This window comes from Barbus barbus (genome assembly GCF_936440315.1).
Source record: "Barbus barbus genome assembly, chromosome: 3".
NCBI lineage: Eukaryota > Metazoa > Chordata > Actinopteri > Cypriniformes > Cyprinidae > Barbus > Barbus barbus.
The window spans coordinates 20,862,684-20,888,946 of NC_136731.1; the positions used below are offsets into that span (position 1 = coordinate 20,862,684).

General features: G+C 40.2%; 1 protein-coding gene across 1 annotated transcript in view; it reads left to right on the plus strand.

The window, feature by feature from the left end:
- Positions 1-26,263, plus strand: part of LOC306845240 (protein sidekick-2-like) — a 112,155-nt gene that overhangs the window by 17,006 nt on the left and 68,886 nt on the right. Inside the window, exons 5-12 of the mRNA XM_079377927.1 lie at positions 2,896-3,007; positions 3,144-3,334; positions 11,643-11,726; positions 11,831-12,025; positions 16,433-16,549; positions 16,766-16,933; positions 23,579-23,681; positions 24,170-24,346. Of these exons, the coding sequence (XP_079234053.1) occupies positions 2,896-3,007; positions 3,144-3,334; positions 11,643-11,726; positions 11,831-12,025; positions 16,433-16,549; positions 16,766-16,933; positions 23,579-23,681; positions 24,170-24,346 (1,147 nt within the window). The remainder of the gene's footprint in view (positions 1-2,895; positions 3,008-3,143; positions 3,335-11,642; positions 11,727-11,830; positions 12,026-16,432; positions 16,550-16,765; positions 16,934-23,578; positions 23,682-24,169; positions 24,347-26,263) is intronic.

Below are 26,263 nucleotides of genomic sequence, written 5' to 3' on the forward strand. Positions count from 1 at the left end.
TATGATTAAGACATTATACCACTCACCTGCAGCATCAGTCATAACTGGTAATGTTATTTCCCCCCCATTCCCTTTACAGCGGGGAACGAGGCAGGGCTGTCCGCTTTCCCCCTTATTGTTTTGTCTATCTCTTGAGCCCTTAGCACAAGCCATCAGGAAGTCTGAAGTATCGATTAAGATTCATGATCATAATCATAGTATTTCGTTATAAGCTGATGATATTATTCTATATTTAGACCACTTTGATGTTTCAGTCCCTAATATAATTAAGGAATTTTAAAATCATTTTAGTAGCTTATCAGGATATAAAATAAATTGGAGCAAATCTGCTTTAATGCCAATTAACAATATTAAAGTTAATATCCCTATTAAGGAATCTTTCACCTATCTGGGCATTACCATATATAAAACATTCATAAGATTGCCAGGGACAATTTTAATAATATTTTAGTTAAGGTCAAGAATGACATTCAAAGATGGAAGAATCTTAACGTTTCCCTCCAAGGAAGAATCTCCACTGTTAAGATGAATCTGCTACCTCGATTAAATTTTCTTTTCTCTATGCTACCGCTTTCTCCCCCTCCAGGTTACTTTAAGGAGATCAACTCCATAATTACGAAATTTGTCTGGAATGATAAATGCCCCAGAATTAAACTTACCACATTACAACATCCTAATAGCGCAGGAGGACTGGCTGGACCCAATGTTGAACTGTATTATTGGTCGTTCCAGCTTAAGGCTCTTCATACTTGGGTTGATCCTCAATCTACAGTTTCTTGGAGAGTGATTGAAGCTGACAAGGTTAAACCAAATAGACTCCAAGATATTTGATTTACTGGCACAGAGAAAAAAGGGGATAATTATAAATTTGGTCCGGTTGTGGCCAACTCTATTAAAATCTGGAAAACGGTTGAACGTCGGATAGGAGGGCCCCAAATTTTGTAATAGTACGCCTTTATGGCACAATTTTAATTTTGTATGCGGAAATCGCCCATTTGTCCAACCCTCTTGGTCTTCTTTAGGTGTAAACACGTGCGGTGATATATATGATAACCAGGGCCTATGTTCATTTCAGACGTTAAGAACCAAATTTTGTCTACCAGCATCCGCATATTTTGTCTTTCTTCAATTACGTTCCGCTCTCAAAGCGTATGGCGTTCCTTGGTCTTCTCCCGTTTCCTCTCATCCTATGCGGGACTGTATGGCACCATCTGCTGGTCGGCCATCTGCTTCCTTAATATATAATAAGATTCTTGATTGCATTATAAAACCTCTTTCTATTAAAACTATTTGGAATAGGGAATTATCTGACCTTAATGTATCTGTCGACTGGGAGAGGGTGTGGTCTAATCTCAGTTTAACATCTAAAAATCTGGCTCATGGTCTTATTCACTTCAAAGTCATTCATAGAGCATACATAACGCCTTACAAAAGATTCAAAATGAAACTACAATCAAATTTCAACTGCCATATATGTAATACTACATCATCAGGTACTTTTCTGCATTTGTTTTGGGAATGTCCTATCACTATCAGTCTATGGACACATGTAAACCTGGTTTTATCATCCTTACTGCAAATTGATTGGTCAGTTAACCCAAGTTTGTGTCTTCTCAATGATGATTCTGGTCTCTGTATAAGTTCGATGCAAAAGAGAATGTTGTTAGCTGGTTTTACAGCTGCGAAGAAGACCATAATACAGAACTGGTTTACACCGCATATGTGTGGGAAAACATATTGGATCCGTAGCCTCCTGCAAATAGTCTCCTGTGAATGTACAACAGCACGAATCAATGGGGCCAAGCCTTCTGCCATTGATGCTTGGCAGTGCTTTCTCTCTGAAATACGTGACTGTATGGAGGAGTGACTTCTGTGGGTTTCTTTTTTCTGTCCCTCCTTTTGACTGGACTTTGAGATGTTGAGTATATGTCTGTTGTTTTATTTTATTATTTGATTTATTTTTTTATTTTTTATATATATATATATGTTGTGTTATGTATGAAAAATAAAAAATGTTGATAACAGAAAGAAATGCAGCTTGATTTTATTCATTGGCTGTTGATTAGTAAAATACTTTCTTTGGAAGAACACACTGATAATCATGATAAAGAGAGTAAACAAGCTCATTTGCAGCTGTAAACAAATTCTGATGCAGTCAATCACAACTCAGTTTTACTCTATCAGATGTCCAGAGTTAAGGTTGGATGTTTTTATGTTTTTTGAAAGAAGGCTGTTATATTCACCAAAGCTGTGTTTATTTGATTAAAAAATACTATAAGAATATGTGGAAATGTGACATTTTATTACAATTTAAAATAACAATTTCTTTTATTTTTTTTATATATTTTGATATGTAATGTATTCATTTTATTCGATCAAAAGATACAGAGAAAAACTGTAATATTGTGAAATATTATTACAATTTAAAATAATTATTTTCTGTTTGAATATTTTTTTATTTTATTTCTGTGATGCAAAGCTGAATTTTCAGCACCATTTTTCCAGTCTTCAGGTCACATGATCCTTCAGAAATCATTATAATATGCCGATTTGGTGAATAAAGAACAGAAAGCTCAAAAGAACTGGAAATCTTTTGTAACATAAATGTCTTCACTGTCACTTTTTTTCATTGTTTTAATGCATCGTTGCTGAGTAAAAGTTTGAATTTATAAAAAAAAAAAAAAAAAAAAAAACGTTCTGACTCAAAACTTTTGAACAGTGTATATAAACAGCTATTTCTATTCATTTCTATTAAATATTCAGTATTTAAGTAGTCCAGGAAGCCAATTTACAGTTTAAGTCACATCTTACAGACAGCAAGCTGAACCAATTTAGGAGAAACTATTGAGATCTCATTTGTAATTTTCTTGCCTATGTGCTTCTGCTCCTCTTCAGACATTGGCGGCCCAGCAGACCCCATCGCTCCTTCTATTATAATTCGGCCGAGGAACACCAGTGTGATGGTGGGCACGTTTGAAGTCACATTGGAGTGTGTGGCCAATGCAAGGTGTGTGTGTTTGTGTGTACACAAGCACTCATAATGACCTCATCAAACTATTCTGTTTATTTGTTTCCTTCAGGCCACTCCTATCTCTAATTCCCCTCTTGTGTTTATCTGTATTTCTCTCTCTCTCTACCTCCAGGCCTCTCATTAAGCTCAGCATTACGTGGCGGAAAAATGGAGTGCTGGTAAACCGAGGCCTCCGGGACTTTGGCCGCCGTCTGACCATCAGCGGTCCTTTGGTCAGTGACAGCGGCTACTACGAATGTGAAGCCTCCCTCCGGAGCAGTAGTGCCCCCTCTGTCAGTGCTGGAGCATATCTGCACGTCATGGGTAACCTCATGTTCCTTCCTCTTGTCAAAACTGTTTAAAATGCGCCTTGAACAGAAAGTTTTCAAAGTTTGCATAATTTTTTTCCCCCTTTTAATCTTCAAAAATGTCAACACAGGCACGCCAAAAAAAAAATCATTCAAGAACCTTAATTTCTCCAAGATGAAAGTCTAATTTATGAAAGTATTCATCTCTTAGAGTAAATACTAGCCATCTTGCAGCAATTACAGCCTTCAGTGTGTCTCTTTGAGCCTTGCACATTTACTTGTTTAATTTCCGGCCATTTACCATGCAAATATCTTCCAACTCTTACAAATTAAATGGAGAGTGGCTGTGGATTGGACTGTGGAAGTTTTTAAGTCTTATGCAAGATTTCAATTAGATTTGAGTCAAAGTTCTTGCTGGGTCATTGCAAAATATTAACCTTATTTTATCCTTTACTGCTGTGTGTTTTTAGTCGTTGTTCTGATAGAAAATGAACAAACCTAGATATCTGGCAGACTGAATGAGGTTCTCTCAAGGATTTGCCTGTATTTGGGTCTATTCATGTCGCTTTTGATGCCAACAGCTTCTTCTACTGAAAAGAGACTATTATTATGAGTGATGGTAAGGATGGTATTTGGGTGTTGGACCAAAGGCTGTGCTTTCCTTTCAAGCCTCACATAGCTCAAGTTTAGGCACAAGGTGTTCAACTACAACTACGCCAACTACGTCTAGCAATCGGCAAAGCAAACTGTGGTACACCCCATTTACCAACACGCGATGGGTAACTCGCAAAGCACAATGTTATTTTCTGTTTTCCCAGCACGGTACCATAGAACGGCATAAAGCAAGAGGGTTAAGAAGTAAGAGGCGAGGTACCAGTTAAAAAATTTCAAAGTTAAAGTTCACGCAAACAGGTATTAACAGACAAGTTTTAGTCAAATATTGATTGTTTATAGCTGAATTATTAGAACGCAATTATATTTGGAACATTAGAATATAGCTATTAATCCAATAAAGAATCCAACGATATAAGATATAGTGGCATGACAACCCCATTCTTGTGTTATCTTAATAAAATATAGAATTTCTTATATATTTAAGTTCACACCTCCATTGTGTAATATAATTGTAAAGTCCATAAACATAGATTTAAACCTAATATTGGTTCTCAAACACTCAAACACAATTAAATAAATGTGTTTTTGCTAATTATAGGCCTATGTCATATATGTTATTACTTCTTGTTTGTGAATAAAACTTCAAAACAGAATCAGTTGCACTTTTTTAATATTATTAAAATTTAAACTACTCTCATTATTTACTTTTATATTTGATGTTTACAGTAAATGTGCAAATTACTACATGGACTATTATTTTAGCCATTAAATAAATGTCATTAAAATGTGAAAATTTGAATTGTTATGAAAAGCCTTTAGAATAAAACTAAAACATTTCCTTGTGAATGTAGGCTACTGTAGGTTTGCTCAATTCACAACTTGACCAATTCAATATCTCCATATCTCCATATGTTTTGGTAAGCTTGTAGAATTGAACTAAAACCTTATGAAAGTGCTGCAGGGTTGCTATTGCACAATCTCACCATGATTCTAAACATATAGAGCAGTGGTCTCAAACTTAATTCCTGGAGGGCCACAGCTCTGCACAGTTTAGCTCCAACCAGCTCCAAATCACACCTGCTTGGAAGTTTCTAGTGATCCTGAAGACCTTGGCTGTGTCCAAATTCAGGGTCTGCATCCTCCTTAGGATCCTTCCTACCCGGTTGAAGGAGGAGGGATCCTCCGACGTCCGCAAAACCCGGAAGTCGGTGTTTGTGAATTTGGACAGCCTACCCTTCTTTCAGTTCCCTCCCTTACCCGTTGCTCATATCCTGTCGCCTAGCAACCGTGACAGCGCCAAGCAAGAAGCGGGAAAATTGACAAACAAAGAGTTATTCTCCTCATTTTAATTCTTTTGGAAGAAATAAAGCAATTAAATAAATTAAATACTTTCTTTGCTCGTTGTCGGAGAGTTTTTTATATCAGACTACAAGACAGTCACATCCAGGTAAGCCATTATAGCCTATTTTTATTTGTTTTTAAGCATTCTACTAATTTCTCCTACAAATTCATTGAGCCGAAGCATAAACTTTAGCTTGTTTTGTCAGAGAAACTCCTCTCCCACTCCGCTACCGCTCGCTTCGTCCGCCATTACGCTCTGCCGAAAAGAATTATGGGATAGGTAGGACGGGAAAGGATCCACCACACCCATCCTTCCAATTCGGGGAAAAGGAGGACGTATTTGTGGGCCGCATTTGAAGGATCCTACGAATTTGGACAGCCTTCGTCGCGGCGCTGTGACGTAACATCCTTCAAATGAGTACTCCGAAGGATGCAGACCCTGAATTTGGACACAGCCCTTGATTAGCTGGATCAGGTGTGTTTGATTAGGGTTGGAGCTAAACTCTGCAGAGCTGTGGCCCTCCAGGAACTGAGTTTGAGACCAATGATATAGAGCATTGTGTGTTTTCTGTAAAAAGTTTGGGCACCCCTCAGAGACTGCATAATAATTCGCCCTGTCTTTATAAGAAAAGATTGTGGTGATATGCCATTCAGTTTCTAGAGAAAGCTGGATAATGTGATGTTTTTCAGACAAAAATGCTTAAGTGTAGCAGTATTGAGTTGTATGCAATAAAATCAACTTTGCAATAGTTTGGGTATTGCATTTGAATACATGTAGTCACTTAATACTAATTGACTGCACCAAAAAAAAAAAATAATAATAATTGATTGGCTCAATACACCTTACTATGGTATGGAAGCCTGTTTCCCCCAATGAATAAAAAATAAAACAAGGTAATTGCAACTTTTTTATCTCACAATTCAGACTTTTTTTCTCAGAATTCTGAGATATAAACTTTATAACTCAATTCTGACTTTATAACTCGCAATTCTGACTTTATAACTCGCAATTCAGACTTTATAACTCGCAATTCAGACTTTATAACTCGCCATTCTGACTTTTTTTCTCAGAATTCTGACTTTTTTTCTCGCAATTCTGACTTTTTTTCTCAGAATTCTGACTTTTTTTCTCACAATTGCGAGTTTATATCTCACAACTCTGACTTTCTCGCACCATTAAACCACTCTCCGTGTAAGGCTTTGCAGTGCTTTGTTCGATTTGCTATAGATGAACTATATATTGAACTAGATGAATGTTGCGTCTGAATATGATTTTTTAACAAACATAAAAATCATTATAGCCTACTCATTATTCTTTATTTCTGTGTTTTGCGCTCGTGTTGGACAGTAGCCTACCATTACCGCTGGGCTTTCAGACACAACATTCTTCATTTCTTTATAGTTCTGAGTTTGAGGCAGCTTCTATCGCATTATTTTAATAACAGCTGTCAAGTCAAAAACGTATTATTGTAACACTATTATTGATAGCTCATCGACAGCTTTATTTCCAGAAATCCCTTTATGTGCTGGTACAGCAGAATCCGACTGTCCTTCAAGAGCATAATACTTCATTCATACTTCATTTATAGCTACTGCAAAGTTTAGCATCAACCCAAATACACACGGTTCAGCTATAAATCTGAATAAAAAAAATAAAAATAAAAAACAGTGTTTTTGAGCAGGGTTGGAACTAAATTCTGCAGGGCTGTGGTCCTCAAGCAACTGAATTTTGCACCCCTGAATTAGATGGCATTTATCTGGAATATAGACTAGGCTTCCTGTGTTTGGACATTTTCATACACGTTTTCCTGAATATGTTTCTAAGATTTTACACTAGTTTACAGCCAGAACTGCAACCAGAACGAGACCAATTATATTATTATTGTCTATAGCAACGATAATTTAATCACAGAAGTATATTATATAGGCCTGTAGTCTATATGAAGAGTTCAGATGCAAAAGCCTCTAAGTGCCATCTGAAATTTTCTTCTAAAATGAGCATTTTTCTCAGGTACAGGTTCTTTTCATTGTCATTAAAGTAAAATAACTGAATATAAACGAAAAATACTAATTTTAGAAGAAAATTTCAGATGGCATTTAAGCTTTTGCATCTGAACTCTTCATATATAATTGACTAAATAATAATAATAAAAAAACTTATTTCAAATTAATGAATCCTTTATAATTTTCATTGGGGATGTCTTGCTTGGTCGATATCTTACAACATTAAATACAGGAGATAAGATAATTCTATAGCAAGAACGAGATGAAAGCGCGCTTTATGCGAGAGTGAAGGAAATCCACCTGCGTGCATTCATATATATCCACTCTCGTGTTACAATAATACGCGCTTTACTTGACAGCTGTTATTAAAATAACGCGATAGAAGCTGCCTCAAACTCAGAACTATAAAGAAATGAAGAATGTTGTGTCTGAAAGCCCGGCGGCTACTGTCCAACCGCGAACGCAAAACACATAAATAAAGAATAATGAGTATAATGATTTTTATGTTTGTTCAAAAATCATATTCGGACGCAACATTCATCTAGTTCAATATATAGTTAATCTATAGCAAATCGAACAAAGCACTGCAAAGCCTTACACGGAGAGTGGTTTAATGGTGCGAGAAAGTCAGAGTTGTGAGATAAAAAAATCAGAATTGGGAGTTTATATCTCAGAATTGCGAGAAAAAAAAAATCTGAATTGCGAGTTTATATCTCCGAATTGCGAGAAAAAAAAATCAGAATTGCGAGTTTATATCTCTGAATTGTGAGTTTATATCTCCGAATTGCGAGAAAAAAACTAAAAATTGCGAGTTTATATCTCAGAATTGCGAGAAAAAAAGTCAGAATTGCGAGTTTATATCTCCGAATTGCGAGTTTATATCTCCGAATTGCGAGTTCATATCTCCGAATTGCGAGTTTATATCTCTGAATTGCGAGTTTATATCTCCGAATTGCGAGTTTATATCTCCGAATTATGAGAAAAAAAGTCAGAATTGCGAGTTTATATCTCCGAATTGCGAGAAAAAAAAGTCAGAATTGCGAGTTTCTCAGAATTGCGAGAAAAAAGTCAGAATTGCGAGTTTATATCTCCGAATTGCGAGTTTATATCTCAGAATTGCGAGAAAAAAAAATCAGAATTGCGAGTTTATATCTCTGAATTGCGAGTTTATATCTCCGAATTGCGAGAAAAAAACTAAAAATTGCGAGTTTATATCTCAGAATTGCGGGAAAAAAAGTCAGAATTGCGAGTTTATATCTCCGAATTGCGAGTTTATATCTCCGAATTGCGAGTTCATATCTCCGAATTGCGAGTTTATATCTCTGAATTGCGAGTTTATATCTCCGAATTGCGAGTTTATATCTCCGAATTGCGAGAAAAAAAGTCAGAATTGCGAGTTTATATCTCCGAATTGCGAGAAAAAAAAGTCAGAATTGCGAGTTTCTCAGAATTGCGAGAAAAAAAGTCAGAATTGCGAGTTTATATCTCAGAATTGCGAGTTTATATCTCCGAATTGCGAGAAAAAAAGTCAGAATTGCGAGTTTATATCTCTGAATTGCGAGAAAAAAAGTCAGAATTGCGAGTTTATATCTCTGAATTGCAAGAAAAAAAGTCAGAATTGCAAGTTTATATCTCCGAATTGCGAGAAAAAAAGTCAGAATTGCGAGTTTATATCTCTGAATTGCGAGAAAAAAAGTCAGAATTGCACGTTTATATCTCCGAATTGCGAGAAAAAAAGTCAGAATTGCGAGTTTATATCTCCGAATTGCGAGAAACAAAGTCAGAATTGCGAGTTTATATCTCTGAATTGCGAGAAAAAAAGTCAGAATTGCAAGTTTATATCTCCGAATTGCGAGAAAAAAAGTCAGAATTGCGAGTTTATATCTCAGAATTGCGAGTTTATATCTCTGAATTGCGAGAAAAAAAGTCAGAATTGCGAGTTTATATCTCTGAATTGCGAGAAAAAAAGTCAGAATTGCGAGTTTATATCTCTGAATTGCGAGAAAAAAAGTCAGAATTGCAAGTTTATATCTCCGAATTGCGAGAAAAAAAGTCAGAATTGCGAGTTTATATCTCCGAATTGCGAGTTTATATCTCAGAATTGCGAGAAAAAAAAGTCCGAATTGTGAGATAAAAAGTCGCAATTACCTTGTTTTATTTTTTATTCATTGGCGGAAACGGCCTTCCAGCCCCCTCCCACAGAAAATTAATGACACAAAACTATTTAAAACTTAAAAAAACATTCATGAAATAATACAATATAATGCGCTATGCATTGATATTCTGTTGGTCGAAGTCTTATTTATCTGATGATAGGCTTATGAAAAATTATATAGTTCATAACATGTCAAGTGTGGCTCATGATCACCAGTTTGAGAACCACTATTAGGTTTAAATCTATGGACTGTACAATTATATTACACAATGGTGGTGTGCACTTAAATATATAAGAAATTCAATATTTTATTAAGATAACACAAGAATGGGGTTGTCATGCCACTATATCTTATATCGTTGGATTCTTTATTGGATTAATAGCTATATTCTAATGTTCCAAATATAATTGCGTTCTAATAATTCAGCTATAAACAATCAACATTTGACTAAAACTTGTCTGTTAATACCTGTTTGCGTGAACTTTAACTTTGAAATTTTTTAACTGGTACCTCGCCTCTTACTTCTTAACCCTCCTGCTTTATGCCGTTCTATGGTACCGTGCTGGGAAAACAGAAAATAACATTGTGCTTTGCGAGTTACCCATCGCGTGTTGGTAAATGGGGTGTACCACAGTTTGCTTTGCCGATTGCTAGACGTAGTTGGCAAACGGTTTGCCAGAATATACCCTGACCCTCCAAAAGGTTTCATGCTTTCTCATCTGGATTTGAGCAAACTCTGGATGAATCTTGTCATCTGTCTTCCTCAGAAATGGCTTCTAAGAAGGTGATTCTGGGAAGAGCTGAAGATTATTGATGTCTGAACAGTTTTAGATCCTCACACTGCTGCTGTTTTTTTGGTACTTTGAGGTCCAGTTGCTCAGTTTGTTGAGATAGCTTAATCCTAGGGCTGTCTGAGTTGTGCTTTGTTTATTCTCTTTTGTTATGATGGGCTTCATGGTGCCTAAAGGAAGATTCTAAGTTTGCCACTCTTTTTATAAATTTGTCCAGGTGTTTTCCACACAGTAACTTCATCTTGAAATTCTTCAAACAGCTCCTGGGTCTTAAGAAGAGCAAGGCTGATCTTTATTGCTATTTGTTGCTCTGTTTCTCATGAGAATGAGTAAGAAAAGTTTTTGTTTAATATCCAAGGGAACCCATGTTCAAATCCTATAGTAAAATATACAACCATTAAATTGTCTGGGGTTGGTAAGATTCTTTAAAGAAGTTTTTGAAAGAAGTCTTGTATGGGCACCGAGGCTGAATTTACTTGATCAAAAATACAGTACAAACACGAATATTGTGAAATTTTATTTCTATTTAAAATAACTACTTTCTGTTTGAATATATTTTAAATGATTTATTCATGGGATGCAGCTGGATTTTCAGTCTTCAGTGTCACATAATCCTTCAGAAATCATTGTGATATACTGATTTGATGCTCAAGAAACATTTATTTATGTTGTCAATGTCATTTATTTTTTTAAGATTCTTTAAAAAGTAAAAAAGCATGTATTTTAAATTTATATTGAAATACATTATAAATGTCTTTATTAACACTTTTGATTAATTTAATGCATCCTTTCCGAATGAAACTTAAACAAACAAACAAACAAATAAATTACTGGCCCCAGACTTTTGAACAGCAGAGCAACATCACCCAAGTGCAAGATATTTTCACAGGCTGATATTTAAATTAATATGTAATATGTAAAACTCTTTGGAGGTCCTGTGATGACAAATTAATGTTTCATAAAAACTTTGCCTCAAAATCATCAGTTCCATTTAAATATATTTTAAAATAAATTTTACTGCATAAACATGCTTCACTTCACTTAACTTTCTTTTTGCTGGTCTTAAAATAGTGTGCAAAATCAACTGTGCACTTCTCAGTTTGAATGGGCATGACGTTTCTGCACATTATTACAGTAATGCATCTAGTGTGATCTGTCATATCAGATAATTAAACACTCCACTATACATACAGTAGTTTGTTAAAAAAAAAAGAAATGAATGTTATAATGATTTTTGGACAGCTATGTTAAAAAAAAATATATATATATATTTTATTCTGCAACAATAACGATGTACAGTGGAGAAGGTGAATACTTTCTGAAGGGCCCGCACATTCTCTATATCTCAGTGTTATTGAGTGCTTTAGATCAGTCTGGTCAAGTACTCTCACGACTGACTCAACTGAACTCTGTGCAGAACATCCTCAGTTTGTGAAGGAGCCCGACAGACACATTACCGCTGAGATGGAGAAGGTGGTAGACATCCCATGCCAAGCTCGTGGTGAGTTTGTGCGCCTCTGCCATGTGTGTGTGTGTGTGAGAGAGAGAGAGAGAGAGAGAGTGTGTGGTTGTGTTAGATAACACTCCTCTTACTTGCCCCTGCAGGTGTTCCTCAGCCAGATATAGTGTGGTATAAGGATGCTGTACCCATAAGCCCTGTGAAGACACCTCGTTACAGAGTCCTGGTGGGCGGCAGTCTGCAGATAAATGGACTGCTTCCGGACGACACCGGAATGTTCCAGTGCTTCGCTCGCAGCTTAGCAGGAGAGATCCAGACGAACACGTACCTTGCAGTCACCAGTACGTCAAAGCACCATCTGGGCCTGTCAATAACTCTGTCTTCATTTATTCTTTATCTCCTGTCAGATGTGTCATTTTATAAAGTCTGTGACTTATCAGCAGCTTTTACTTTAAGAAAGAAGGAAAGATTAAGAAGAGTGATTATTGCAAGTTTAAGAGTGAGACATAGTAAGAATAATGGTTGCTTTGTCTGCACTGGACAGGTCTTTATTGTGTCCACCATTTATTTAATGCATAGTAGACAGCTTGAAAAATACATATTTGATGATTTAGTCAAGTTAAGGAGGAACAGCTCTTATATTTTCACATTTAGATCCTCTGGAATGTGTTATCAATGTTGAAACAGTTGTGATCTTAATATTTTTTGTGGAAACCATGATACTTTTTTTATACAGGATTTGTTGATGAATAGTAAGTTCAAAAGAACAGCATTTATTTCAAATTGAAATCTTTTGTAACATTATAAACATATTTACTGTCACTTTTGATAAATTTAATGCATCCTTACTGAAGAAAAGTATTAATCTCTTTCAAAAAACACACACAAAAAATATTACTTTTGAACAGTAGTGTATATTGCTGGAAAACAAACAAAAATAAATTCAAAGAAAAATACACACATACATCAAATTGAAAACCCATCCGTGTTTACAGCTTTTAATAATCCAAGCAAAAACTGCTGCTGCATATCAGTGTCTGTTTCTCAGAAATGGGGCCTATTTGGTTGTTTTTTATTTTATTTCACTGAAACAGAGAGTGACCCACAGAGCGACATGGTGAGAGAAATCGTCTCAGGTTACGTATGTAACCATGGTTCCCTGAGAGGGAACGAGACACTGCGTCCTCTAGAGGTCGCTATGGGGAACTCCATCTACGTGACCCGTGTCTGAAGCATATATACAAAAACACCAAATTTTGGCCGGCGACAGCCTATGAAGTCACTCCCGGTGCGACCACAGTATAAAAGGGCGCCGGGAGAGAGCATCATCCACTTCTTCGTCTGAAGCGGCATCCGAAGCATGGCCTGAAGTCTAGAGGACGCAGTGTCTCGTTCCCTCTCAGGGAACCATGGTTACATACGTAACCTGAGACGTTCCCTTTCAAGGGAACTTCGAACTGCGTCCTCTAGAGGTCGCTATGGGGAACGATATACCCACGCCGCCATGCTGAGGAGAGTGCATGCCATTCCACAAAGGCGAGCACTAAGCATCAACTCTACCAGAAAGAATAAGGGAGTTGTCCCTGGGATGAATTGACGGCTGTCAGTGACATTATCCCCTTCGGCCAAAGGCCTGAGTTGCATACCCCGGAACTCACATGATAGAGGCCGGACCTCCTGGACCCAGGGTAGAGCTCAAGGCTTGGAATCAGAAAAGGGATTCCTTTAAGGGGACACGACCAAGCGCTTAGGATAGTAGCTAAGCCTGGCCTGTCACCTAGGGGCTACTGCTTGCTCCTACAAGAGCTAGCTGAAGGAACTGTATCAACAGATCCTTGGTAGTAGCCCCTGTTCAAGTAGTATCACTGGGGATACATAGGTAGAGTGGGGCCCAAGGTGAAAATGGGCCTAACCGACTCAAAGAATGGGTATGAAGCCGCAGCGCGTAACCCATACCATACAGGATTTTAGAAAAGACCGCAAAACACTCGGTGTGCGATCTTACCACAGCGTGGCTTTCAGAAAGTGCACAAAGACTAGCGTGCACACTTACCATAACATGGATTTGTAAACATCGTTCTTTTCAAATGCTCTGGAGAGAGCAGCATGCTCAAAAGGTGACCCTCTATAGTGAGGGGAGCAATGCTAGCTCTACCAAGGCAGAGCTCTGGAGAGCGGAGAACTCAACTCTCAGCATGAGAGGAAACTCAGACGCTCAAAAAGGGAGCAACATGCCCATAAATAACCCTCTAAAGTGAGGAGAGCAATGCTAGCTCGACCAACTATGAGAGCAACCTGACAAGGAGGCCTGAAGAAAGGCCTGACGTGCTGAGGTTTCTGAATAACAGAGCTCTGGGAGCGGAGACTCGACTCTCATATGAGAGGAAACTCAGACGCTCAGCAGGGAGCGGCATGCTCATAGGCAACCCTCTATAGCGAGGGGAGCAATGCCAGTTCAACTAACAGGGTAGAGCTCGGAGGGGTACAGCAGCAACGAGGAGCAGGTTGTTAAGTAACAAAGCTCTGGGAGCGGAACTCTACTTACAGCAAAAGAGGGAACTCACACGCTCATACGAGAGCAGTATACTCAAGGTGACCCTCAACAGTGAGGGGAGGAAAACTAGCTCTACCGTGATAAAGCTCTAGAGAGTGGAGAATCTACTCTCAGCATGAGAGCTCAGACACTCAGGAGGGAGCGGCATGCTCATAAATAACCCTCCACATTCTAGGCGAGGGGAGCAAAGCCAGCTCGACCTACAAACAGAGGGATACCTAACAACCCGAACAAGCTGCTGGAAAAAGTATCAGGGTAATAGGTAGCTGAACAGAAGGCAACAAGGGCTCAGGGAAACTGCTACTTAAAACCCTAATAAGGGTGGGCAGTTCTAAGCTAAACCTCATGCACCTATTATGGCCTCGTTTGAAGAACAAAAGGGCCAGACTTAGAAAATGCTGCTCCTCAGAGCCAAAGCATTGTACTCACCCATCCATGGATCCCGCGCAGAAGAACAGTCCAGTGTAGGGGCTTAAATAAGGGCGCAGGAGGTGCTCACCTAACCTCAGTTAGGTGGTAGAAAACTGAGGTTGAAGGGGAATTAGAGAGGGGAAGATGAGGGCTTTAGATGTACAGGCCCCCTGAGGGAAGGAGAGATGTTCAACTCTTACCCTGGCCTGGGCGAGAGCGTTGCAACGCCCCGTCCGGACCACCTCCCTCAGGTCTTGCTACCTCTCTTTGACCCGCGCCGCCCTTGAAACCCTACCCGCAGACGGGGAAGGACGCGAGTCGCGACACTAGCCTTCTGTGCCCATCTCTGATCCTCAGATCGGGATGGGCCAGGACCCCTGCGCTGTTTGGGCTCAAACCTGGACGTTCTCATTTAAATTAAGGTTTTAAAAGCCGCTGAACACGCCTTTGCCTCCCTAAACTTTTAAACCACCGACTCGACGGAGGTACCAAAAAGTACAGAAGGCGAAACCGGAGCATTGAGAAGAAAGCCCTTCTCTCTCTTCCCAATATCTGCCAGGTTCACCCACAGATGTCTCTCCGTTACCACCCTGGCCGCCATAAAACTGCCCATAGCAGAGGCGGCCTGCTTAGTGGCTCAAAGAGCAAAATCGGCGGTGCGGCACAGCTCAGCAACCTCGTCAGGTATATATTTTTTACAAACCTTTTATACCTTTTTTACAAACCTTTTATCCAGGTCTTTCAACAGATCAGCCTGGTATGCCTGAAACACTGCCATAGTGTGTAATGAGGCGACAGCCTGACCTGCTGCTGTATATGCATTGCCATTCCAGCGTTTTTTTTTTTTTTTTCTCAGATGACGTCAGCGAAATCGCGTCATTGTCATCCAACAGCTCGCCCTCGCTCGCGACTGACGAGCGCGAGAAGGAAAACCCCTTCTATAACTCATTGGCGAGAACCACCTGCAAACCCCATGAGCTCATTTTCCTCCGTGCTTCAGCAGCGGAGGGTCCTGAACCGCGGGAAGCAGACGGCTGCCCCTCTTTCCTCGAAAAGAGAGACAGACGAGAGCAGAGCTTTTAGAAAAACGCTCGCAGTACGCGCAGCGCGCAAACAAAAGACGCAAAGATCATGTGAGTCATCAAGCATCAGATAACGTGGATACGGATGCACACATCTCTTAACGCCTTGCTAGTGCTCGCCTTACAAAAGTAAACCATACTTATCTTGTAAGATGCACGCTTCAAACAAACAGTCATTGAAGACGAAGAAGAGGATGATGCTTTCTCCCGGCGCCCTTTTATACTGTGGTCGCACCGGGAGTGACGTCATAGGCTGTCGCCAGCCAAAATTTGGTGTTTTTGTATATATGCTTCAGACACGGGTCACGTAGATGGAGTTCCCCATAGCGACCTCTAGAGGACGCAGTTCGAAGTTCCCTTGAAAGGGAAACACAGCATCCCTGACTAGAGGGAAGCGTAATGCTTAATGTTATGTACTTTAAAGTTTTTTTTTATAATGAGTGATTACACTTGTTAAATAGAAACATTTTGTGTCCAAGGTGAAGCTAAAACTGGACTGGAGCATATACATGTATGGATGAATTGGATTGAATTGGTTCCAGGATGTTATATATGTATATATATATATATATATAATTAGCTCAATATTACAATGATAAAAGTCAATGGAAGATTGAAGGTCTCAACTGTGTGTGTGTTTGTGCGTGTTTGGTTTTTGAATATGTGCATATGTGTCTCACCAGCCTCTTTCTCTGCCACAGGTATTGCCCCAAACATCACGGCCGGCCCTTCTGACAGCGCTGTGATTGATGGCATGTCCATCATTTTACACTGTGAGACCTCAGGGGCCCCCCGGCCCGCAATCACATGGCAGAAAGGTCAGTCTCCAATCAGTCATCTCTCTCAAAGAAAGATATTCATTGTCTCGTGGACTTACGAACATTAATGTATCTTTGCTAGCTTAGGGATGTCAGCTAAATCAAGTGTCCAATCAACAGTCTTCTGATGAGCTGGGGACCGTCTTGTCTGTTTGATCTTCATTTTCATTCCTCTCTCTCTCCCTTGTGTTTTGCCATCCCTCCATCTTTGCACAGCTGATCGGGTTCTGGCAAGCGGCTCCGTGCAGTTGCCTCGTTTCACTTTGCTGGAGTCTGGCAGTCTTCTGATCAGCCCCTCTCACCTGTCTGATGCTGGATCCTACACCTGCATGGCCAGTAACTCCCGCGGCATTGATGAAGCCTCGGCAGATCTGGTGGTGTGGGGTGAGTGCATGGCTAGTCCCATATAGTGTGGTCAAATAGGCTACGTTTACACTTGGCATTAACAGATTAAGCAGATCGGACCATCAGTCAATCAGAACACAGCACATTTACAATTTTAAACAACCGTTTCTGTGGAACTACATTGTTTGGCGGAAGAATAATGCTTATATTAATTTCATTACACTTTATTTGCTCTGTTTTATTTTCTGAAACTTTACTACATATATGGAATAACTGTTTTATAAAAGCAATAAGCACCGTGAAGCCGAAGTTTATGAAGTGAATTTATAACAGCTAAGGAGGTTGTAGGCACTCCGCTTTGTGTCATGTCTAACAACGCCCCTTAGCTGTTATAAATTCACTGTAAACCACAGCTTCTTGGGGCTTATTGCTTTAAAAACACATTTTCCAAACATCTTGAATACATGTGAATATACACATCCTAATCATAAAAAGTGGAGTCACACCAAAAAATTCAGGAAACATTTCTCTAAGTTGTTATCTGATATTGATTGGCTTTGACACACAGTCATGACGGTCAGCAGGGATCCAAACTAAGATGTCATGTTTTATGTTTTGTTTTGATAGTTTTGTTTTGTTTCACTTTGCTTCACTCTGCTTTGTTTTGCATTGCATTGCATGGCTTTGCTTTGATTTGATTTGCTTTGCTTTTGTTTTGGGTCTCACTTTATATTAGGTGGCATTAACTACTATGTACTTACATTTAAATTAATAATTTCATACAGTGCATATATTGTGTAAATACATGTTTTTACATTCTACTTATACTTAAAACAAAAATACCATTATGTAGTTACACCTGTAATTAATTTCTGGTATTACATTTGTAATTAAACTGTTGACCCATCCATTACAACTTAACCCATCCTTAAACCTACCCATACCACCAAACCTGTCCTTAACCTTACCCGTATCCCACCTCAATAGCAGCAAAAGTGTTTTGCAATGCAATGTGACCACAATAAGTACATTGTACTCATTTTCTGATGTAAGTACATAGTAGTTAGTTAAGGCCACCTAATATAAAGTGTGACCTTGTTTTGTTTTGTTCCACCACATAACTTTGATGATCACACAGTATGACATTCATTTGGCATACATTTTTATTTTCAAATATTTATAAGCAGTATATGTTTTGTTTTCATCTTTGCACATATGTAATTGAGGCCTTTACTGAGACTTGTTTCTTCATTTAAACAAAACATTTGATGATATTTTTGACTTTATGCACCAAAATAATATTAAAATAAATTAATAGAAATTGAAAACATGCTCATCATAGAAAAAGCTGTGTTTGTTACAGAAGAGGACATAGACTGACGGAAGGTTCAGGTTTGTTTATTGATCACCAATAGGTAACTGGAGATATGGCAGGTGCGTAGGGAACTGAGCAGATCTTGACCGGAGCGAAGGGGTATTAACTTGCGTCTTGACTTTTGCAGGAGGCAGCGGCAAACACGGAGAGAGACAGCGGGCACACACACCGCCAACCAGGAACTGATTCTCGGGAACACAGGAGCTGACTTGGAACTGGATCCTAGGAGTACAGAATGCAGGTAAGTAGATAAGCAGGTAAGTAATACTATCACAGTTGATACTAAGGCTTGTGGAAGCTTTAGCAGTCCTCCTTCGATGAACGAGACCGGACATCGAGTGCTTGGCGGTGTGTCTTTTATGTGGAGCGGTAATCAGAATTCAGGTGAGAGTGATCGTTGTGATTGTGTGGTGGTAGAGCCTGGCAGGTCTGTAACATTACCCCCCTCTCCACGGCCAGCTCCCGAGGGCCGAGGACCCCAGCGCCGTGGCGGCCTAAAGAAGGATCTCCACACTCGCAAAATGAACTGAGGTCCAAGATCCGATACAATATCCTCCGGGATACCGAAGTAACGAAAGACATGGTTAAACATGAGCGCCGCCGTCTCCATCGCTGTCGGTAACTTTCTGAGGGGGATCAACCGACAGGCCTTGGAAAATCGGTCCACCACGACCAAGATGCAGGTATTACCTTCGGAGGGTGGTAGGTCCGTGACAAAGTCGACTCCTAGATGTGACCAGGGACGATTCGGTATGGGCAAAGGAAGTAGCTTGCCTGCTGGGAGCCGATGAGGATTCTTAGCCATGATGCAGTCAGTACACCCTTGGACAAACCGCCGAACATCTCCAGCCATATTTGGCCACCAGAAGCGGTCTTGTAGTAGCGAGAGGGTGTTGTTGGTCCCTGGGTGGCCAGTGCCCAAAGATGTATGTACTGAATGGATAAGTTGGGTGCGTTGAGGTCTGGGAATGAATTCTAAGCCTGGTGGGCAGCCCGGCAGCGTATTCGTGGAAGCATTGGTGGAGGCAGCTGTGTCGGTGTCCCATTGGATAGGGTTAACAAACATTCTTTCCGGGATGACGGGTTCTGGTTCCTTGGAGCACTCCTCCTGTGAATCAAACTGGCAGGAAAGAGCGTCGGCCTTGACGTTCTTAGATCCTGGACGGTAGGAAAATGGAGAAGTTAAAGCGTGTGAAGTATAGTGCCCAACGGGCCTGACGGGGGTTTAACCTTTTGGCTTCCCTGAGATATTGTAAGTTGTTGTGATCTGTGAAAACAGAGAAGGGGTGTTGGGCACCCTCCAACCAATGCCTCCACTCTTCTAGGGCTAGCTTAATGGCTAGAAGCTCCCTGTTGCCGACGTCATAATTACGTTCCGCCGGGCTGAGCTTACGGGAGAAGAAGGCGCATGGATGGAGTCTGGCTGGTGTCCCCTGCTGTTGTGAGAGAATGGCACCCACTTCTGAAGTGGATGCGTCGACTTCCACGACAAACGATTTCCTGGGGTCTGGGTGGACTAAGACTGGGGCTTTGGTGAATGCTTCTTTCAATTCGTGGAATGCCTGGGTAGCTGCAGGAGTCCAGACTAGGGTCTTGGGTTTGTCTCGGAGCAGGTTGGTTAAGGGGCTGGTTATGGAGCTGTAGTTCTGTATAAACCGTCGATAAAAGTTGGCAAACCCCAAGAAACGTTGGAGTCCCTTGATGGTGTCAGGAGTGGGCCATTCTCGGATTGCCTTTACCTTCCCCTCGTCCATCTGGATACCACCGTTACTGATGTTGTAACCCAGGAACTGCACTGAGGGAAGATGGAAGGAGCACTTCTCAGCCTTCAGGAACAGATGGTACTCCCTCAGGCGTTGCAGGACCTCCGCAACGTGGCGATGATGTTCGGCCATACTCCGGGAGTAGATGAGTATATCATCAATATATACCAGGACGTATTTATGGAGAAACTCCCGGAGCATCTAATGCATAAAATCTTGGAATACGGAGGGGGCGTTGACAAGGCCATAGGGCATAACAAGATATTCGTAATGGCCTGTAGGGGTCACAAAGGCCGTCTTCCACTCGTCCCCCTCGCGTATTTGAATAAGGTTATAGGCACTGCGCAGGTCCAACTTGGTAAACACGGTGGCACCACGGAGATGTTCCAAGGCCGCTGGGACGAGGGGAAGTGGGTAGCGGAACTTCACAGTTATCTTGTTTAGGGCGCGGTAATCTATGCATGGCCGCAGTCCGCCATCCTTCTTGGCCACAAAGAAGAAACTGGACGAGGCAGGGGACGTGGATGGATGAATGTAGCCCTGCTTAAGGGCTTCCTTGATATACTCCTCCATGGCCTTCTGCTCTGGGATGGAGAGAGGATAGATCTTGCCGCGGGGCACTGACTCACCCGGTAGGAGGTCTATAGCGCAGTCCCATGGCCGGTGGGGTGGTAACTGGGAAGCCCTTTGGGGGCAGAAAACATCATGGAAGTCCTTGTAGCGGGTAGGTATTTCAACGGATAGTTTCTCAGGTGGGCTCTCAATGGATGTGGCGTTCAGGGTTAGGAAGTCCCTGGGCAGGGGACCGGGTCTAGGGGCTCTAGGAAAACATTGGTGGTGACATGACTTTCCCCATTTTAGAATTTCTCCAGTCCGCCAGGAGAGGATGGGATCGTGTTGGATGAACCATGGCCTGACCAGGATAATATCTACGGTTGAGCCTTCTAGAACTAAGAGTCGGATATCTTCTTCGTGCAGTAACCCTATTTTTAAATGTACAGGTATAGACCATCGACTTACGTGCCTACGGCTGATGGAAGTGCCAGTTACTGATTGGATCTTAAATGTCCTCAGGGTGGCTGTGGTTGGGAGGCCGAGCTGGCGACAGAGACTGCCCGCGATGAAGTTCCCCGCAGACCCGGAGTCGAGAAGGGCAACGACAGGGAGAGACAATTTGGGGCCTGTTAGTAGAACTTCTATCGTCAGGGGCTTAACATTAGGCACATCAGAGTTTACTGCATTCACTAATAGGCGAGGGGGTCTCACAGGGCAGAAGGCCCGGAGGTGTCCATTCTCTCCACAGTATAAACACAACCCAAGGGCGTAGCGTCTAGATCTCTCTTGGGGCGAAAGGCGGGAGTGGTCGAGTTGCATGGATTCATGGGTTGGTTATTGGGTGCGTTGATCGGCTGGGTGGTGGAGCAGAGAATTGCGGCGGAATTCTGTTGACATTTCAGAGAGGCAGGAGTCCATACGGGTGGCACAATGGATGGAATGTTGAATGAGACTTTTGAGGCCTTGAGAGTCGTCAAAGGCAGCCAGCTGCAAGCGGAGATGGGGTTCCAGTCCTTGACGATAGGCAGTAAGGAGGGCGCACTCATTCCAACCACTGGCGGCGGCAAGGGTACGAAGCTGCAGTGCATAATCTTTGATAGGCAGGGAGTATTGGCGTAAACGATAAAGCTGGTCACTAATGGATGAGTCAAAGGCTGGCTTTCCGAAAACCTCTCTGAAATGATGGATGAAGTCTTGGGAGGATTGAGTAACTCTACCTCCCTGGTTCCAGATGGTCACCGCCCAATGTAAAGCCTTGCCCCGGAGATGCGAGATCAAGAATGCGATCTTGGATGTCTCGGTAGGGAACAAATGGGGTTGCATCTCAAAGGATAATGAACATTGCAAAAGGAAACCATTTCACTCCTCCGCCGAGCCTGAGTAGGGCGCTGATGTGGCCATGGGACTGGAGACCGTCACAGAAGCATTGGTGCCGGAAGAGACCGTGGGAGCTGATGACGATGCGGTGGTGAGTGCTCGTTTCATGATTTCTACTAGTTCTTGGAAATGGTCGGGGTTACTCATATTGATGATCGACTGTGTAGGTTTGGTCTTCTGTTACAGAAGAGGACATAGACTGACGGAAGGTTCAGGTTTGTTTATTGATCACCAATAGATAACTGGAGATATGGCAGGTGCGTAGGGAACTGAGCAGATCTTGACCGGAGTGAAGGGGTATTAACTTGCATCTTGACTTTTGCAGGAGCAGCGGCAAACACGGAGAGAGACAGCGGGCACACACACCGCCAACCAGGAGCTGATTCTCGGGAACACAGGAGCTGACTTGGAACTGGATCCTAGGAGTACAGAATGCAGGTAAGTAGATAAGCAGGTAAGTAATACTATCACAGTTGATACTAAGGCTTGTGGAAGCTTTAGCAGTCCTCCTTCGATGAACGAGACCGGACATCTAGTGCTTGGCAGTGTGTGTCTTTTATGTGGAGCGGTGATGAGGAGCGTGACGAGGAGCAGGTGCGTGTAATCAGAATTCAGGTGAGAGTGATCGTTGTGATTGTGTGGTGGTAGAGCCTGGCAGGTCTGTAAGAGTGTTAAAGTAATTTTATGTATTAATACAATTTTAATGCATTTTTCAAGAAACTATTAGGACAGAAAAATCAGTGTCACATCCTTGACCCATACCAGCATGTTTCTCTATTGACAGCCTTTCAAAAGTAGTGTTGTCTAACCCTTGTGAAAAAGAAGTGTAGTTAATCAATATTGAATGTGCGCTTGTAGTGTACTTCAGATCTTACAAATATATATATATATATATATATATATATAAACTTGGTGAAGATAATATAATATTATTGAAAAAAGACTGCTTAAGTGTACTTAAAGAGAAAAAACTTTCATGACTGTTTCTTTTAAAAACTATCACCGTGTAATAGTGTCAAATGAAAAGTTTTGTTTTAATAATATTCACTTATTTTAATATGTTATATACTAACATACTAAATCACATGTAAATTACTTGATTGTAATTTTAACTTTAGTGTGATATTCAGTATTACATTTAAATGTAATATATTTTGAATGTACTAAATTTCAGCTTCATTATTACAAAAGTGTAATTATGAATATATTTAATACATGACACACAAGTCTCAGAAGAAATGACATTAAAGTATATTTTATTTTAGCATAAATACTTGTCAGTACATTCGTCAGACACTTTAACCATATGTCCAAGACAATGGAATTAATTATGAAATTTCATATGAAAATGTACTTATGGCTTACTTAATTGGGTCAAAAAGCACTCTAAAGTTCAGCTAATTGCATTTAATATAAATTTAAACCATAGTCCAAAAGCATTACATTCAGTTCATTCTTACGTTCTTTTAAAATATATTATTTCCAAAATAAGTACTCTTTAAAACCGTGTGGTTCTTTTTCACAAGGTAAGGCTGTTGTTACATGTCTAACAGATTTTGAAATGAAAAATCAATGCTGTCGATTACGGTACTACACTGTGATTTGTGTGTGCAGCTCGGACGCGGATCACTAATCCACCTCAGGACCAAAGCGTGATCAAGGGCACAAAAGCAGCCATGACCTGCGGGGTGACCCATGACTCCAGCGTAACAGTCAGGTACAACTTCCACCCTCATTAACATGTCTTTGTTGTCAACTCTGTCTAAATGTCTATTGTCTTTCTCTCTCTCTCTCTCTCTTTCTGTCACACCCTGCCTTATCTCAGATTCAATCTTTGATCAACACTTGCTTGTTCCTTCCATTCCTGTCCTGTGTGTTTATTACATTCAGTCTCATAAGACTTGATTTAACTGTCACCTGCTGGGCTTCTGGTATTCATTTGATCAGGGAAAATGGATGAATATGTAAACAAAGCAATAACTTAAATGGAGACTTTAATTAAATGCAAGACAGATGAGATTAAATGGGGAAACGATGTGGCTGCAATTAAGAAGTGTTGATGTGTATGTATGAGTGCATATATGTGTGCAAACCAATTTTCTGTTGTGTGTGTGTGTGTGTGTGTGTGTGTTTATTCATTAAGTAAACAGCTTTGCCATGTATTGTTCCTGTGAACAAGAATATATAGGCCTCTGTTATTCACAGGCACATCTGGGAGAAAGGAGGAGCGGCTATTGACGTGAAATCGAGCCCACGCTTGCGACTCGACTCCAACGGTACCCTGCATATATCTCAAACCTGGTCAGGAGACATTGGGACCTACACCTGTAAAGTCACATCTGTGGGAGGCAATGATTCTCGCAGCGCTCACCTGAGAGTCAGGTACATGTAAAAACCCTCTTGCCCAGCCAATTAGCCACTGTGTCCTTCGCTTTATACTAGGGCTGTCGCGATTCGTTGATTTTATTGGACTATTCGATTTTTAAAAACCCTCAATTTATTTTGCTTTGTTGACTCCTTCGTCGAGCGCCTTTTACTACAACCACCCGACCATAACAAGTATATGCTCTTTAATTATTTACATGCGTGTAGGTTACGTACATGCCTCACACAGTGGCTCCGTTCCGCAGAAACTGTTATTATTTACATGTGTTGAGCGTCTCAAACTCCATCTCTGTATGTTGTTGTGAGTTTGGGTTTATAACGTCATCTGGGAACGCAACATGCACCATTTCATCAGATTTGTAAGGTAAAACATTTATAAACCTACGAAAACACAGCAGAAAACATTGCGGTTTCAAAATTGCTCAAACCCTCACTCTGAGTTTACACGTTTTGATGTCCTAAATATTCATTTAATTACAGTGGCTGTAGCATTTCTGTCCTAAAGAAATGGCCAAATATTAAAGATTAAGTGGACATTTGAATTAAATGGTGCCTGGTCAATATTAAACAAGGATTAGATCGCACAGTAATGTGTAAAAACAATCGTCAGGCCATCGGCGCCACATGCAGGCATTTGTTGTAATACGTAATCTACATTAGCTCTGTTGTTTATAACACATTATGTATTTTAACAGTTTTGTTCATCAAAAGCAAAATTTCTTGCTTTTGATACTTTATTTGAACTAATTATTATTGCCTCAGTGCAATTATATATGTATTTTAAGTCATTTTAAAGGCTATTGTTCACTTACATCTATTTTTATTAACACTAATATAGAGCCCTATGAAATCCGTTTTATTTCCAAATTCATTTTTTTCCATTTTCATGTTTTAATGGTTAAACAAAATTTTATTAATCAAAAAGTCTAATTAATTGAGTTTTACAGTTTTATCTTTAACAAATTCTGTTTTCCATTATTTTCTGGATTCCATTTTTTGGTTCCATTAAATTTTAATAATCAAAAGCATCTCCAATTAATTGATTTTATAAAAAAGAAAAAAAAAAGTATTTCCTTTTTTTTCAGAAATACTGCACATTTACATTTTTCTCCTAAATAAATTCCGGTAAATATTATTTCTGGTAAATACTCCTTTAAAAGGTGTTTTTTTTATTATAATTTTATTAGTAGTAGACCAGAACACATGGATGTGTTGTCATTCTCACACTATAATACTGAACTTTGATTTCAGTGATTTGGACTATGAGATGGACACTTGTTTCTTGCACTCTATGTTGCACTTTACTTAAAAATAGGATTTCATAGAAATTTGGTTTAATAAAATATAGTTTAATAAAATATTAGTAAAATTGTTGAGTGTTTTTAGGGAAATTAATTGTTTAGATCAGGGCTCTGAACCGGTTCAAGGAACGAAAACGAAAACCGGAAACGAACGAAATTTTGACTGGAACAGAACCGGAAACAGAAACTAAATAAAATTTTATAGTTCCGAATAGAATCGAAAATTTGAAATGGCCATTAACCGGTTAATAACGTTATTTTATCGTTCCATTTAATATTTGAAATTTGCTGTCAACCAATCAGGAATTCAAGTAGTACAGTATACAAATGTGATGCTGACGCATCCAGCGATAAAACTAATGAGGTTTTCCAGGTTTACGCACATGGTCCAAGTCTTCTTCTCTGCTTTTTTGTGTATCTCTGTGGCAGAATTACAGCGCCACATATTGGTCTGGCATGTGTACTACATCGTTTTCAGTCGGTTTCAGTGATTCCATGTGGACGCAGATATTTCCTGAGACGACTCCGTGTTTACGGAATTTGAGGCAAAAAAAAAGATTGGATACGGAGAAACCCGTCTTCGTGTGGATGTAGCCTCAGACACATGCGTTTC